We start from the raw sequence: 16,483 nt of genomic DNA, 5'->3' as shown, positions 1-16,483 counted from the left end.
CAGGTCTGCTGCAGCTGTCCCACTGCACCAGAAAAACAGGACGATGATAACACAGCTTATCATGGACCCATGTGGCATCAGAGGAGACTAGCACTCCCAGCCCTCATACTAACAGCTTAATTTGGGGCAAACTCAGATTTGGTGCAAACCGTGTGCTGCACACCACGGTAGCTGGTTTCTAAGCCTAACTGAAGCAGTGATGGGTTTATCAGCTACTGCATGTTGTGTTCAGCAGGTGGGATGCTGACCTCCACTGCATGACCTAGTGGAGAGCAGCCAGGGCTAGAGGGACCAGCAGGGAACAGCAGTCATGGGAGGGATGGAGTACCATGCCAGAGCTCATGAGAGGCCATGCTGCTCCCAAGGACAGGGATGTGGCATGCTGTGCATGCCCAGGAGAGACAGTTGGGTGTGAGCCAGCAGACACCCCATGCACCAAGCAGGCAGGGGACAGGGCTGCTACTGATGGAGGGATCCACCCCATCCAAAGTGCAGCCACGCTTTGAGATAATTCTCCCCTGTACCTACAGAAACCAGAGCATGAGGGGGTACAGAAACAGGCCAAGAGGTTGCAGGGTGATGTGAACTGGGAGAGGATAGAGCATGGCAAGGAAGATGAACAATGTGCACCTTCCCAACCCTTCCTGAGTGGAGTGGCTCCAGCCCCACATGCTGACAGACACAGGGACAGCCACCAGAGCAGGGGAAGGAACAACATGATGGACAGGCACCCCACAATCCATTTTTCTTCAATATACAAATAATCATACCAGCAGTATGGAACAGAGTACATATTAACTAATGACCGACTATTAAGTTCACATAAAACGCACACATATAAATTAGAGCAGAGTTACATGCTTTGGTGGAGTCTTTCCCCTAAAAGCCATGACACACTGGGGAATGCTCAGATGTTTGTGGCACAATGTGCAAATAATGTCATTTTGCTCAGGAAAAATCTTAAATCTTTTAGGTAACATGATCTGAAGAATTATTCCCCATTCACTTCTTAAGGGACATGAAACCCATCCTTTGCTTATATGAGCATTAAAAAAAAAGAAAAGAGAGACACAGAATTCACTAGAATATTCATCATTTCCAACCTTAAACCCACAGCGTACAAACAGATGAATCCAGCAAGTCAGAAAGCAAAGCCAATTTAATCTGTGGCTCCCCTGAGGTAAATGTAGTTCACAGTCCTGCCCCCACCCCAACCTCAGCCATAATCCCTGCTTCCTGGAGGTAAGAAAGCACTGGAGTGAGGAAAATTCTGCAGCAGGATATAATGATCCAAAATGACAGGGACAATAATGACAATGAATTTCATGTCTCCCAGTCATGAGCTGGGGATGCTTGACTGGGCTGACTTACACAATTAAATTGTTACAGGTACAGCAGGAGCTGCAGTTATCATCACCATGCTTTTGGGAAGGATGCCTCCAGCACAAGGAAGAGGAGCACTGTGGATGCATGGTCCCTTTTGTTAGGAGCAAAGGGCCGCTCCTGCAGGGCCACTGCTGCAGCTGCACCCTGACAGAGGCAAAACTGGGTTAAAGACATGAGCCATTTTAGGCAATTGATTTTATCCCTTCTGAAAATGATAATAAAGCTACGATGGCTACAGCACGGCATGACTTGAGCCACCGTGCACCAAGAAGCTTTACAAGCAGGGACCCAGTGAATTTTCTGAGAGAACTGGGAAGCACCATTTATAAGGGATGCCCACCAGTGTTTTTACTAAAACCAGCAAGGGATAATCCTATGGCTTCTAGAGGTTCTGCCAGAGACCTGCTTTCTGTTTTATGTTCATTCCACTAGAGGCAGCTCTTCTTACCTCTCAAAGCCCTCTCATAGCAGGCTGCCCATTTTGCTCAGGATTTCATACACAACTCTATTACACAGAACATGGGACAAAACGTATTTGAAAGCAACGGGATATGGAGAATGCACATAGCATTTTCCAGGTTATACCTACAGTTAGTGTGCCTGCAAGGCTTCTCTCATTCATCCAGCTTCAGTTTTGAAATACCAAGAAATATGGTTAGCCATGTATTTCACCTATAGAAAGTCTTTTTAGTGACAAACTGTCAAAGAGTTTTTATATCCAGGGAAGAAAAAAAAAAGTCATACAGTTGTCTGCATCTGTAATAGGGTAATACCCCTATTACAGCTCAACAGTCTCAAAATATTAATTTGTCAAATATGAATTATAAAGCTATAACATTTCATAATTCAGGACACACTCAAATACTAGGAAAAATAGCTACAAGAGCCTAAATAAAAAAAAAAGCATTTATTCCATTTTTGACAGCTTAACGAATGCCCTACTCTTTTGCATTGATTTTTGTGTGTATGCGTGTCTGTGCGCGTACATGTGTGCCTGGGAAGGATTTCTCATGGGGTTTGCTGTAAACAAGGAAAGCTAAATCCTCTGCCAAAGCTTTTTTTTCAACCATTAAATAACCTCCATATTAAAATATTTCAGGAGAGAATACGTAAAAAAAAATACTGAGAATGCAATATATAAAGAACAACTACTTACACCTCAACAAGTACACTGGAAATCTGTAAAACAAGACATTAAACAATAAAATACCTTGATGTGGTAAAACAGTCAAAGAAGTAGTACATGTTAATTCCTGCTTTTTGGAAAATAGCAGTAAATTCAAAGAACAGGGTCAACAAAGCTCTACAAATCTCAAATTCATGACTGATTGCAGAAGACAAATTTTCCTTACACACCTAAATGCTCATCTTGCAAGGCAAAGTGCATTAATAAAGTCTGCAAGGACCTAGAGATAGAAAAATAATGCATCCTAAAAAGAACTGCACCACTTAGAATTTCTAAATGCTTCAACTTGAAATATTTTGGCCAGTTAGATCTCTGCTTTAATGTTTTTCCTGGTTCTGAGCATCATGAGCTATATATAATTTAAATGGAGATTAATTCTTCCATTTAAAGTGCTTTAAAATAATTCCGCCTATGATCTTGAGCTCTCAGCCCAGCGTCTCCACAGTGCCTCTTCTCCAGTTTTCCTTGAGCTACCTAAGTGGAACTGACAGATCACTGCTCAGATAGCAGCCGCATTCTTCCCCCAAAATGTTGCCTTTTTGCTATTCAGGAGTATCCTAATACCAACAAATGCTAAATGAAGTCTGACATGTACCCCTAAGAAACAAACTTATAAGTTGTAGCTTCAAAGGAAACCTTGAATAAATAGGACACATTGTGTACACCCAGGCTAACATCCAACATATGCTTTAGTTTCCCAATGCCGAGACAGAGCAAGAATAGCCCCTGGTAAAGCCTGTGATTTGCTAGTGCTGGTACTTGCAACATTTATAATGTACCTTTTTTTTTTTTTTTTTTTTTCCTTTTTTTTTTCTTTAAGATGTATAAACGATTTTTTTTAAATGTAATTAAGACCACAGCAACATTTCAGAACAAAATATATTCATGAATAATGGATTATCTGACAAGCCACTAGTTTGACCAACAATTACAAACTAAAGCAAAGAGCTGATCTTTCCTCTGCAAAAGAACATTGCCACCAGTAAGTCATAACTGGACAGGTGATTTTATTAAATTAAAAAGTAACTGAAATAATGAATGCTTTTAATTAGAATCATAGAATCATAGAATAGTTAGGGTTGGAAAGGACCTTAAGATCATCTTTGGTGGTGGTGACCAACATGCCTAACAGTGAGACACTGCTAGTACGTGTTATTAGGAACTACAGATACAATGAAAACATGGCAGAGACAGGAATAAAAAAAAGCAAGAAAGCAAGATAAAATTACATGTAACTACACACACAAATCAGTTAGGATGCTCCAGTCCTAAAAGGCCAATTTCTTTATTTAGGGAAAACAGAGAAGGGATGGGAAGAGAAAATAGATATAACCTATTTTATGACTTTACCATTATTTAATGCTCTATTTTATGACTAATCCTTCTGAAAGGCCTAAAAGGAGTTTAATTCAATCTTACAATTCCTTTCTCTATTATAATTTCCTTCTCCTTTTGTCCGCCATTCCTCAGTTAGTTCCAAGATGGGGCAAGATAAGAACTGATTTAACATCATAGGTGTAAAGTTTTTATCCTGGACTAGGTTCAGACTCAAAGCACCCAAATGTATATTATAAACTCACAAGTGTGGTATTTTAGTCCTTCAGTACTGCTTTATCCTAGGAAATTGAGGGTTGATGGAGCTTTGAGAGGTGTTCTAATTTTTCTCGCTGCAAATTACCATTTCTTTACATTCTCATCAAAATGTGGATAACTAAGTTGCTGCCTTCCAAGGAAAACACAGTAAGTCCAGCTATCCTAGCATGAACAAGTAGTTTCAGTGGCAGCAAAGCTTCAAGTCTATTTTTGATTCTCTCACCAAATTTATCCAGAAAGTCCTGCTAGCATTGCTGCTCTTCCTCTGAGGAAGAATCATCAAGGGTCTCTGCCCAATTTCATGAAACTTGATGAAAGAACAGAGCAATTTTCTCCACTAAACTGCTCTACAATAATTGGTACATTTCCTTTTTTTTTTATTATTTTATTTTACACTTTGTTTACAATATGCAGCTTGTGCATTTGTTTCTTATTCCTTAGGAAGGCAACAAACCCATCAGAGATATCCCTTAGGCATGCAGAACTTCAAGCTGTATTACTGTACTGAGGTTTTCCACTAAAAGACCACATGCTATATTGGTGCTGAATTTTTAGATTTATTCCAACACTGTTTAAAATAATTATTTGTCCAAGAAACCTGAAGACTAATTTTAAGACTATCTTGTAAATGCATATCTTTGGAATGCTGGGGTAGAAAATAGCTATGATACATACAAACCATTTATTTAATCAGAAAAAACTTCAATAGATTATAAATAGATTTCAAGTCACAGTGCTCTTATGGGAAGTGTAATTACAGTTAAGAGAACCACTTCGTTCTTGCATGCTCTTGGGATCCCTTGGACTGTTTTAAGTTACATTTGATAGTTATGATAATGAAAAAGTAAATCTGAATTACTTTTCTGTATGCTATTTACAGCAGCTCTCACTACAGTATACAAAAAATACCACATAAACCCATACCAAATTTTGCTCCTAAATAACCTATTTCCTCTAGACCTTAAAAATCAGGTGGAGAATATGCACTCTCCGTCAGAGATAAGTAAAAATCAAGTCCATCCTTTAAATCTCGCCCTACTTCCAAATAAGAATCTACACATATCTGATGCCATACATGTATATAATTTTTTTTCCATTCTCCTGAGCTCTGTACGAAACAACTTGAAATTATCAACATATGCTTTTGCCAGAAGCCGTATAAATACCAACTCCAGTGTGTTTCAAGAGTCCTTCCTACTTCTTCCCAGTACAAAAGCCCCTATTGATGAGCTGATGAATAGTGTAAATGCAGTTCTAAAAAGGGAAAAGAACTACCTTTACAGTCAATTTTGCGTGAAGACCTTTCTGACTGCCAGAAGGTCAGAAATTACATCTCCAGGTAAAACTAACTAGAACTGTAGCACTACTGAAGTAAATCAGTATTTAAGCTATTTATTCTTTAGAGAGTTCCAAGACTGCAAGAAATGCATGGCTTTTTGCCCTATCCTGAACACATGTGGCATTTTGATATTACCTAGCTGGCCCCAATACCAAGAAAGTTTTACCAAACTTTCTGTCTTGGAAGGGAAGGGGAAGAGGACTGGAGAAGGAGGAATATCAATCCAATTAAAACACATTGAAAAACACATAGAAGTCTGCTGTAAAGAAAAGATACGCCACCTGTGAGACAAGATACTCCACCTGTGAGACTGGCCAACATGACCAAGTGCAGCAAGAAAGCAATTATGATCATGTACCCTGGTACTCCAGCTTCAGCAGTGAGCTTTCCAACATTTAGAGTGTGTGTAAGCTCAGTGCTTTTTAAATACTGTTTGGAGATGTAACTTGCATGACATTAGAAAGTATTGAGATCATAGAATCACAGAATGGTTTGGGTTAAAGATCACCTTATTCCACCCCCCTGCCATGGGCAGGAACACCCTCCACTGTTTTTGAGCCTCCAGGCTCAAAGCCCTGTTCAACCTGGCCTTGAACACTACTAGGGATGGGACAGCCACAGCTTCTCTAGGCAACCTGTGCAAGTGCACCACCCTCGTAGTAAAGAGCTTCTTCATAATATCTAATCTATGTCTCTGTCAGTTTGAAGTCATTAAACCATGACACCCTGTCACTACTTGCTCTTATAAAAAGTTACAGCAATTTGGATAAAGCTCAAGGTACCTCTACCTCAACACAAGTGCTAACATTCCAGAGAAGCAAAGTTTCTGCTAAGTAAGCCAACTAAACCTTCTCTAATTTCGTTTCAGACTGTCTTGTGTCTCTGTGAAGTCTGAAGATAATGAGTTCAACCCTTTGGTGGGTAGATCCCCTGCGGCATCTGCTGCCACACAGCTATGCCAGGGACTAATGACCAGACTTACTTCACAGAATAAGGCAAAAAAGGCTTCCTGACGCTTCTTGCATTACAAACAAGAGTGACACTCTTTCCAAATGTGAACACATGAACACTTTCAAACATGAAAACTGCTATTTCTACATGACTGCAGTGAGTTCTATTAAATCATGATTCTATTTTGAATAAACACCAAATGACTTGCAGAAAGCATCTTTATTTTCTTCCACTCAGACACTGAATTTGTGTAAGTGTTAAACACAAACATACCTAAAACTAGCAGATAAAATAGAATAAATAACTCAAGCTGGAAGCATTTTTCCTCTTATGAATTTATAACCCTTTATTTAAAAGGGTTTTCACAGAAAGCACTCAAACTACTCAAACTACCTCTAGTATTTGATTATAATTACAATGAATGCTGCCTTTGTAGCAACCAATTCTACCGGTGATACAAAAAGTAACTGATCCTCCATCCAATGCAGCCAAGAACCAGAACCAGCAGCCACATCATCCTGACAGGGCTGGAGTTATTTGCACAGTGAAAGTGCTATAGCAAACCATTAAGCATTTTCTTGTCTTACGATACCTCAGAAATGTACAGCAAAATCATGCACAGCCACAAAGTTGTGGGGAACCACCAAACACGAGAATGCTTTCACATATCAGTATACCTACCAGCCAAGAAAACTAATATATTTCCCCCTACATTCAGTAAGTTACTGTCATAAAAAACAATTTATCTACCAAATCAATGCTTATGAGAGGCATATTGAATCCTTCAAGTTGTTTTTCCCTTTAAAAAGTCAACATATGTGATCTACAGTTGCATATTTCTGTTTCTCCCCTCTCAAAACACATAGTAATGTAATAATGAAAGCACAAAAGGGCAACATACCATCATAGTAGACAATAGCTCCAACAAGCTCATCTTTGCGTAGCATTGGGAAATGCTCCAGGGCTCTTGACTTGCTAAGGACATAACTACTTTTCAGACACTGACTTCCTGCAACGAGGTCATATAATTTTATTCCAAACCAGTAGTATGGCAACTGCCACCATCTGCAGGAAACAACAACAACAAAAAAAATTCCCCATGAAGTGAAATAAAGTGCATGCACACGCTTGTTATGACATAGAACATGTTAAGTAACACAGTATGTTGTATTACACCACTTTTGCTTTGTACCATCATAAAAGTTCGTAATATTGCAGTATCATGCAAATATGTAAGAACTTACGTATTGTTTGCTAGTGGTTTTAACTGATCTATTTTCTGTAGTTAGTTAAGCAGACTCAAGGCTTTATTTATCCTAGAATTATAATCACAAACTGGCTTTATGTACTTCAGTGTAGAGTGAGATATTAAAGCTATGTGTCGAGGGGAGACCCTGCCTGTTTGTCAAGCTGAAGGGGTTCCTTAAATGCACATCTTGACTAATGCCTCCTGCACAAACACGACAAATAAATGCAGTCAACTGCTGACTGACATGAGCTCCAGCTATTACGAGCCCCTCTCTACAAAGACAAGAATAAAGCCATACACTAAGATCATTCAGCAAACACTCACAGCTCCGAGTAGCCTGTTACAGTAACTGTTCTTAGAGATCTGAAAACCTAACCCAAATCACTTACGTTTCCTTCTTGTAGCAGAAAAGAAAACTATTCTCTCAACATTCACTTGTCATGTGCTATAGAAGGCAAGTGCACAGAATTACTACACTGAGCACTGGTGGTTGCATGAACTAAACAACACATTACTAAGAACGCTAAGACAGCCTGTGTTGAAGACGACGATGTACTAGAAAGAACAGCAAAAAACATACTGGGAATGAGAGTTTGTTCCACCTACAAGCACCCCCCTTCCCCTTCCTGCAGGGTGGCAGGAATGCAGCAAACAGCTCGAATCCAAAATGGGTTACTAGGCAGCTGGGATAGCTGCTTGGTTCCTTGAGAAAATTTCATGCTTCCACAATATGGTAACATCTCACCTCCTAAAGGACAAAGCTTGTGACAGGTTTAAAGACATGCTTGGAAAGAGGCGCCCAGAAACTTCTCCAAGGAAATAGCTTGCTTGTGAAAAGCAATGGTAAAGGAGTGGTATTATAGCAGAGCTTACTTGTAAACAGGCAGCATTATTGGCAAAGGAGATGATAGGTGAGGAGCTATTTCAAGCAGATTTGCACGCTCCTCAAGTGCTTCTTTCACCATCTTGTACTGAAAAACACAAGTGCACATGCAAATTCCATGTTATTCAGTTTTGTTTCCATGTGCATCTTTTAATAAGAAACTGTTTATCAAAGCAAAGAACTCCCACAATCCTTACTGTTCTTTCAAAACCACACTGAGATTTGCTGAAAAAAAAAAAATAAAAAATTAAGGAAACTATTTCCCAAGAAAATTAAGTTCCACTAGTTCAATTTTGGTGTCTTGGGAGGTCAGCTGAGTAACTTTTCATCTCAACGTAAAGAGCATTAAAGCTGTGTTACTCCTAACTATGGGCAGGAAGCACATGAGAAGGGCTAGAACTCATTCCAAAGTAGATCTTGTGGGCCATTCCCACAGTTAAATCCCATCCTAATGCTGAGTTGCAAACGTGAAAGTGTTCTCCAAATCAATCAATATGAATCAATATTAAGTTATTCTTTGGCAAAAACACGGTTAATTTCTGTAGCTGGGTAGCTCCATGTTTTATATATTTTTCCCTATCAAGTCACTGTTTCTGTAGCAGTATTATAACCATCAAAACATACTTTAGGTCACAAAGGTTTCAATGAGAAGATCAATTAATTTATCAAAACAAGAATATCATGCTTCCACAAGAATACATAAAACCGTTTGTATAATCACTCATTTACCCATTTTCTTTCCACATTCCAAAATAAATCACTCATTTACCATATTTTATTTACCCATTTCAAAATAAACAGGATAATCACTGATCCACTCCCCGAAAATTCTAATCATACAGGTAGGATGATCCTTTTAGTCTGAAACCAGCCCTGTCTCTGCCTGCCTTCCCCAAACTATACAGTCTACAAGCTATGGCAATTAGATTGCCCATAAAACAATTTAGCAAAAGGCAGCCACACCAATTTCCCTAGTCTGGAAAGCTCAACTGAAGAAAGCACTTTCTCTGTACAGTGGCTGGAGAATAAAACAGTCAAGTATTAAAAAAATAAAAAGGAGACTTGGATATAATTGAGATAGGGGAAGTATCTACTGGCAATTTTTGCTTAACAACCAGCATAAACAATTACCTGCTCAAAATCCAACTTCATGATGGCCTTCTGAAGATATCTCACTCCACCATGGATCAATTTAGTACTCCTGCTGCTGGTCCCTGATGAGAAATCATCTCTTTCTAGAAGGGCTGTTTTTAGTCCTGTGTTACCAGAAAACCAAATTAACTTCTTAAATTACACAATTTGTATGTAATTCATTAAAGACACTTCTCTAGGGTAGAGACAATCACAAGAAAAATTACTCTGTACATGGATAAATTTGTATTCAAAGTGTAGTGCACTGTCTATATTGTAATGAAAAATTTTAGCCTCCTTCCTAAGGGAAAAGTCAAAACAGAACTTAAACAGAAGCACATTAAAACCTGGATATTTCACAATAGAAAGGCATTACAGTACATTATAGGGGCCATGCTCCCTCAAGCAAATTATAGTTCATATTCATGGCAGGAGCAGAATATTTTCATGAATACTTTTAACTCTTCATAGCAGAGAGCTCTAAACCAGTCACACTAACAACTTAAATGTTGTATGAGGGGGGCAGCAACGGTCATCCTTGCCTGCTTACTTATAGTCTGATAGAGGTACCCAAAACCAAAGTGTAGCAGCTCACAGGCACGCTTACCACTCAGGAAAGTTCAGTGAAGGAACATGATGCCCATGTACGCAGAATTCTGCCATTCATGTGAAATAGTATGATAAGATTTAATATGAAATACAGTAGCTTACCTAGGATGTGTAGCAAAATGAAGAAGCAAGTTTAGCTACAGTTTACTATGCAGATATTACATACAGCTCACAGACATCCTCCTTTTAGGCATTACATATGCAAAGGGCACACATACACAAAACACGAGTTGCAAGATATCACCAAGTATTTTAAAAAAAACATCTACTCAAAACAATGTGAGCATATTCCTTGGCACCAGCCAGCATTGGCAGTTTGACCAGCTCAAGCAGGGGGTAACACATGGCTCACAGACATTCACACAAATCCAGAACACAAAGTGCTTCATAACCAAACAGTATAAAGCTTATTGCACCAAACACTTGGAATGATGATGGCATATTTGTTGCACATGTCGTGGTCCCAGTCACCCTGAAGGCCAGGAAAAAGCTTTCACGGGTGAAGGCACACTGCTTCATACAGAAATCGTTAAGAAACTATATACCCCAATACTGTAAGTGCTGGCATCCTCTTCGTGAAGGAGACTGACATCAGGTTATATGATGGAAGTTCAGTCATGGGAAGAGTGGTAGCAAAGAGATTATTAACAGATGCCTTTTAATGATAAGATACAGACAATGATCACATCTTTTGGCACATACCCACAAGACACCCACCACTGACTTCCAATATCCAGTGTAAGTAAACACAACCAAAATAAGCACACCAGGATAAGCGCATGACAATCTTTCACTTAAAACACATGTGGAAGGACAATCCGTGTTACAGAAGTCGGCGTAACAGACTCCCTCTATCACTGGCAGAATTTCTGAGACAAGCAGGCAAGGAAAAAAAGTATATTAAATTCAGTGATATTGCTACCAAACAGCAACGGCACTACAACAAATACCCAAGGAAGGGAGCATCATCTGCTCTAGAAGTTACTCCCTGGGTCTTTCTTTCGTCCTCCTTCTGGGATGCTGCATGTTACTGGTTGGTGAACACACATTTTAACATCTTTTGGTCGCCCAAAACTTTTATGTCCTTAAAAAAATTTAATTATTACTGGTAACTTCTAAAGATCAGAGTAATTTATTTTTGTCAAATGTGACTGAAGATTAATGGATACAATCAGAAATAATTTGGCGAAGATATATCAAACACATGAAAAGCAAAATTTGTTGTTAAGTGAAGCAAACATAATAAAAGAGCAAGTTCCATGAATGAACAGCAACAATACACAATTCATTAACCAAATGCCTAGGAATATTTTACACTTCAGAAGTCTACTGATATAATCAGACTATCTGGTAAAAGGATGAACAAAGATCAACTGTAATAATTTCTGTATACTTTACAATTGTATCTTCCACAATATAGCTGGGGCAGAAGTGAAAAGATCCCAAGTTATATTTAATAATATACAGGAAAAAAACAACCAACCAAGTAAAAACTCAAATCTGGTTGTTTATCCTGCCAGTGGTGCAGACCTTCCTTCTTTACCTTCTGGACAAGTATTTTCCAAATCAAACTACAAAACACCCATGGTGTTAGACCTTGACTCTTTATTCTGAGGTAATGTACAGGTTAAAGAACCTGAAGAATTTTATTACTATCTACTATATTTTACACTGCATTTTTGTTTTTCAATTTTAGTTCAAAACCCACAAACAAGATCTACAAACACAGAAACTAAGGAAATTTGGTTCTCTTTCTCATTGGCTCACAGCCCTGGAAATGACAACCAAGGAAACATGTTCCCAAACAAGCTTTTCTCAAAAAATCTTTTACATAGCTTTTTGAATAAAAATACATTACTCGGGGGGAATGCAGCATTTTAGTAGAACAGGAGTTGATGCTACAGCCTCAGTACCCCTGCGTGCTCCTCTCCATATCTGAAGATCTATTTTTCATTAAAACTTGTGAAATTACTTATTCTCTTTGAAAACTGTAAAATCTGATTGAACTTGCTGGACAATTCCAAAGTCACTGTGTGAGGTGGATGACACAGAGTGGGCATTAGTGTCCTGCTTTTTCAACCCCTGAACAGAGCTTTTCATACGTCCAGCCAACTGCACAAACTACAGGGCCCAGTAGATGTGCAGATGTTGCAACAACTGACTGTCACCACACATGCTTTCAACTTTCTGAACAAGTCAGGTAAAAAGCATTAGCTTAAACTCATTTCACCTAGAGCCTTCCCTAAGTTAAAGCTACATGTAAAGTTACAATCAATTCTGTTGCTTTTACTACCAGTTACACAGCTAATCCCCCAAAAAGGGGAAACTGAAGCACAGATTCCACCCGTACCTTCAGACTGAATGGTGCTAGTATCTTTCACTAAAAATCAAAACAGAATTCTCCAAACCTGTCCTGTACTGAGCAGCTATAAAGCATTAGCAGAAGTTGCAGATATCTCTCCTGTTATAAGAAACACAAGCTGGAGAGCCACTGTGCCTCATATAGAAATCATGCTTGGCCCTTTAAAAACAGTTGCTAAAAGCATTGTGCAAGTCTTGCATTCTTTTTCCTGCAAATTTTTTCTTGAACAAGTGATATGTGAACCCACTAAACGAGGAGCAACAGAGAATGAGAAACCATCCAACAGCACCCAGTATGTTAGACAACTGCATACAAACACCTAGACAATAAAGACCCTGCTGAAAAAAACAAAATGCAGTTACTTTTTTCTTCAAGTCCATTTTAGCTTCTGACCAAAGGCTGTTTATAACCAGGCATTCAAAGTACACCTTCTCTACCTCAGAGTACTTCTGAAAAGCCAATTTGATAAACTTAACCTCAAACCCTGTAATCCAAGAATAAGAATACAACTACATCTTCTAGCCTTACCTCTAGTGACTGCATCTAAAGCACAGCCACATCCTGTTGCTCCTCCGCCTATAACAAGGACATCAAATTCGCTTGTGGTCTGCAGTGCCAAAATTTGTTGCTCTCTTGTGGGGAGATGACTCTTCATTGGAACAGGCACAGCTTCTGCAGCCTGAACATTCACAAGGGTACCCTACAAAGATTAAAACCACACATGAAGATCTGTATTTATTCTGTATACACACACGTGTATACATACACAGAACCAAATCAGAGCATTTTCTACAACCATAAATGTTATAAATATTCCCAGTTGCTTTACCTATATTTAATAAAAATATTGTATTGAAACACTATGGAGCAACAAACAGTACTAAACCCATAAAGCGCTAGCACGCCAACTTCATCTTGTTTGCTTCAATATAAAGCTGTAGTCAAGGGCTACTACCTATATTAATGTTTCTAGGAATTGTCCTCTGCTATATCAAATGTTACAGGATGTTCATGAAGAAGTTTAATAAACAGATGCATGGTTAGGCTCTCAACTCACTACCCAAAAAAAACATCAAAGCAAAGGACTTAAAGTTGAATGTACATTTTATATTTCAAAATTGATTAGTTGTACAGTGGCATTAATCTAAGCTCAAATTTGCTCAGGTTCATGAGATTATGTGGGGTTTGTTGTGAAATAGTGTTATTGAAACACCAAAGAAACACTGTTTCCATATCCTTTTTGAAAAGCTTCTAAGCAAAGCAATTTATGTCCTACAGCATGGTAAAATATAACTGTCTTTAAAGCGACAAAACTTAATAATGTGGCAGTTTCCAGAGAATTTCAAATTTTACTGCAATGGCTTCAATAATGTCTCTAGTTCTCTGCCTGATACTCCCAGAGCCACCTCTGTTCTCCATTTAGTGACAGTGGTGAGAAAGGCAGCCATGCTTGCTCAGTCAACTAACAGGGACTATGGTTTAAATTTTAAGGTTTTAATCAGTTTCTGAAGGCTGTCTTCTGATAACATGAATTTAAAGTGTATCCTGAAAACCCTTACAGTCACAGGACTCCTGAGCCTCTATTAATGATCATATATTTCTTAACCTATGTTATGAGCACCACCCCTGTAAACTTACACAAATTCAAGTGACAAAACAGTACTTTCTTACATCATCTAAACCAATCTCTTTGTCTAATTTCTTTCCATACGCTGCTTACAACATGCAAGCTTTTTCAATTAAGTTTTTATTTCCAAGCATTCCCTAGGGAATGCTGTTCAGTTATTTCTATAACTCTATTGCCTATGGCACGGTTAACAGTGAGTTACAATTCCCCCAGAACAGCCCCTAAGCCCAGTCCCATGCTGCAAACACACCAGCACAGGTGCTGCCTCAGTGCTTTATGGTTGCTTGGCCCATGTTGTGTCTCCTAGAGAGACACTCCCAGATCACTGTGGAGACAAAAAGCTCTCTGCTAAGATAATCCACCATCTCCAGGTTTTAGGAACTCCAGCCACCTTCCCCGGCATGTGCAATGGGGACGGAATATACACCTGCCATATGAAAACAGCCTGACTGACAAAGGGTAAGGCAGTCGCTTGCCGCCATCTGCTCACACGCACAGCTGAACACGTCCTGCTAGAAGCTACCCAAGCAATGTAGTTCCTCTTCAGCAACCAATTCACCAGGTGTCACAGAGCTCTGTCAGCAGACCTTGTGAGGGAAGGGTAAAATTGCCTCTTGCAACACATCCACATTAACAGCCAGTCCAGCCATACACAAGAAGCCTGAGTTCAGATTATATGGTGTATGCAACCTAAATATTCTTGTTCAAAATGATTTCCTCATTCTTCAGCAGTATTATGATTGAAACACATTCTTCCTCAATGTTGCTATCACAACTATACAACTGAAAATAAAGGCTAATAACTAGTAGCCACATCTACAGGAAATGCATAATCAAAAGTAAATTAATGTTCAAGTTCATCCTGTAATCATAGATTATATTGACTGTAACATAAGTAGCTCATACATGTTACTTTGGATAGCAGCAACCACTTTCACTGCACATGTGTTATAAATCAACCAGTAGGAAAGCTGGACGTGAGAAAGAGTGCTTTGCTTCGTGTTAAGGACTGATACCTTCCCAGAAAATAGCAAAACTTCAGATTTAAAACAACCAGAGTTTGGTACAATTATAACCCAAGCTCTAGTACCACCACTAACTTTTCCATCACAGTGCTTGCAGTCCCACTGGGGTCCCCTCCAGCACAGGCAGTCCTGGAGCCCAGCCCAGAAAGTGCCTGGGCACAGGCTCACCTCTGGGCGCGTGAGCAGCCACACCAAGCACTCAACCAGGCTTAGTCCCTGACTACAAATTAGTAACGAAAGGTCTCCTAATTAGAAGCTTGTTTAAACCCACCACAACCCTCAAATAGAGACAGACGCGCTGCCAGCCCCAGGAGTTCAAGAAATTACAAGACACACACAGACAGCAGAGAGGTTGAGTCAAAGCAAAGCAGAGGTGAATCTTGATGAGCCTCCCAATTATAGTTTCCCCTTGCTCTCACAGGTTTACACTAACATATGGCAGCTAGCAAAGATCACTACAGAAGGCACAAAGTTTTGGCCCTTCGAAGAAATTCAACTTCCATGTTATTCTTCTGATCAATGAATTTTGCACTTTCCCAACTACTTTTGTCTGCTGCTGTGCTCTCTTCCCAGCCTCCTCATCTCTAGCAGTGCTAAAACCTTTCACATCCTCCAAAATACGGTAGGAACTTGTATAGCCCTAAATTGTAGCACACGAATGCAGTTCCAGAATGCAGTTTCCCAGGGAGTGACGGACACGAGGAGGGGAGATACTGGGACAATCCTGCCATTCCCGTCTTCATTCCCTCCATGGCGGCTGTAACGAAGACCCTCTGGCACCTGTGTGCCTGCAGAGGTTTGCCGTGACCCCTCTGCCTCCAGTGGCGGCTCTGTGCAACCTCCCCCCTGAAAGTGAATAAGCAGCGCATTAAAGGTTTTTCCCCTTTAATGCCTGAAAACTGCAACAACGCTGCAGCTTTCTGGGTTGCATAGCAAATGCTACCGCCCAGCTTTCTGTATAATCCCTGTTTTTACCTTGGTAAGCTGTGGCATTAAGCATGTTTTTTAGTCCTGCATCATTAAAAGAAGACAGACAGCTGATGCCAACGTTCCAGCTTCCCTAAATATACCATCCTGTAACTTGGAGACAACAGTGACAAGGAAGAAACTGTGAAGACCAAAGCCACCCGCAGTTTAGCCTT

General features: G+C 39.6%; 1 protein-coding gene across 3 annotated transcripts in view; it reads right to left on the bottom strand.

Annotated features, from left to right (window-relative positions):
• The window catches only part of GPD2 (glycerol-3-phosphate dehydrogenase 2), a 61,471-nt gene that overhangs the window by 25,829 nt on the left and 19,159 nt on the right, over nt 1-16,483 (bottom strand). For all 3 annotated transcript variants that reach the window (XM_061363788.1, XM_061363786.1, XM_061363787.1), the window contains exons 3-6: nt 13,218-13,389; nt 9,719-9,843; nt 8,578-8,675; nt 7,357-7,520 (exon numbers count right to left, since the gene is read on the bottom strand). In XM_061363788.1, the coding sequence (XP_061219772.1) occupies nt 7,357-7,520; nt 8,578-8,675; nt 9,719-9,843; nt 13,218-13,389 (559 nt within the window). The remainder of the gene's footprint in view (nt 1-7,356; nt 7,521-8,577; nt 8,676-9,718; nt 9,844-13,217; nt 13,390-16,483) is intronic.

This window comes from Neopsephotus bourkii, unplaced genomic scaffold (genome assembly GCF_033783945.1).
Source record: "Neopsephotus bourkii isolate Nb327-2 ecotype Australia unplaced genomic scaffold, CSIRO-AGI_Nbou_v1 NB_1181, whole genome shotgun sequence".
In the NCBI taxonomy this organism is placed as follows: domain Eukaryota; kingdom Metazoa; phylum Chordata; class Aves; order Psittaciformes; family Psittacidae; genus Neopsephotus; species Neopsephotus bourkii.
The sequence above is the reverse complement of the archived record's forward strand: the minus strand, read 5'-3'. Positions and strand labels throughout refer to the sequence as shown.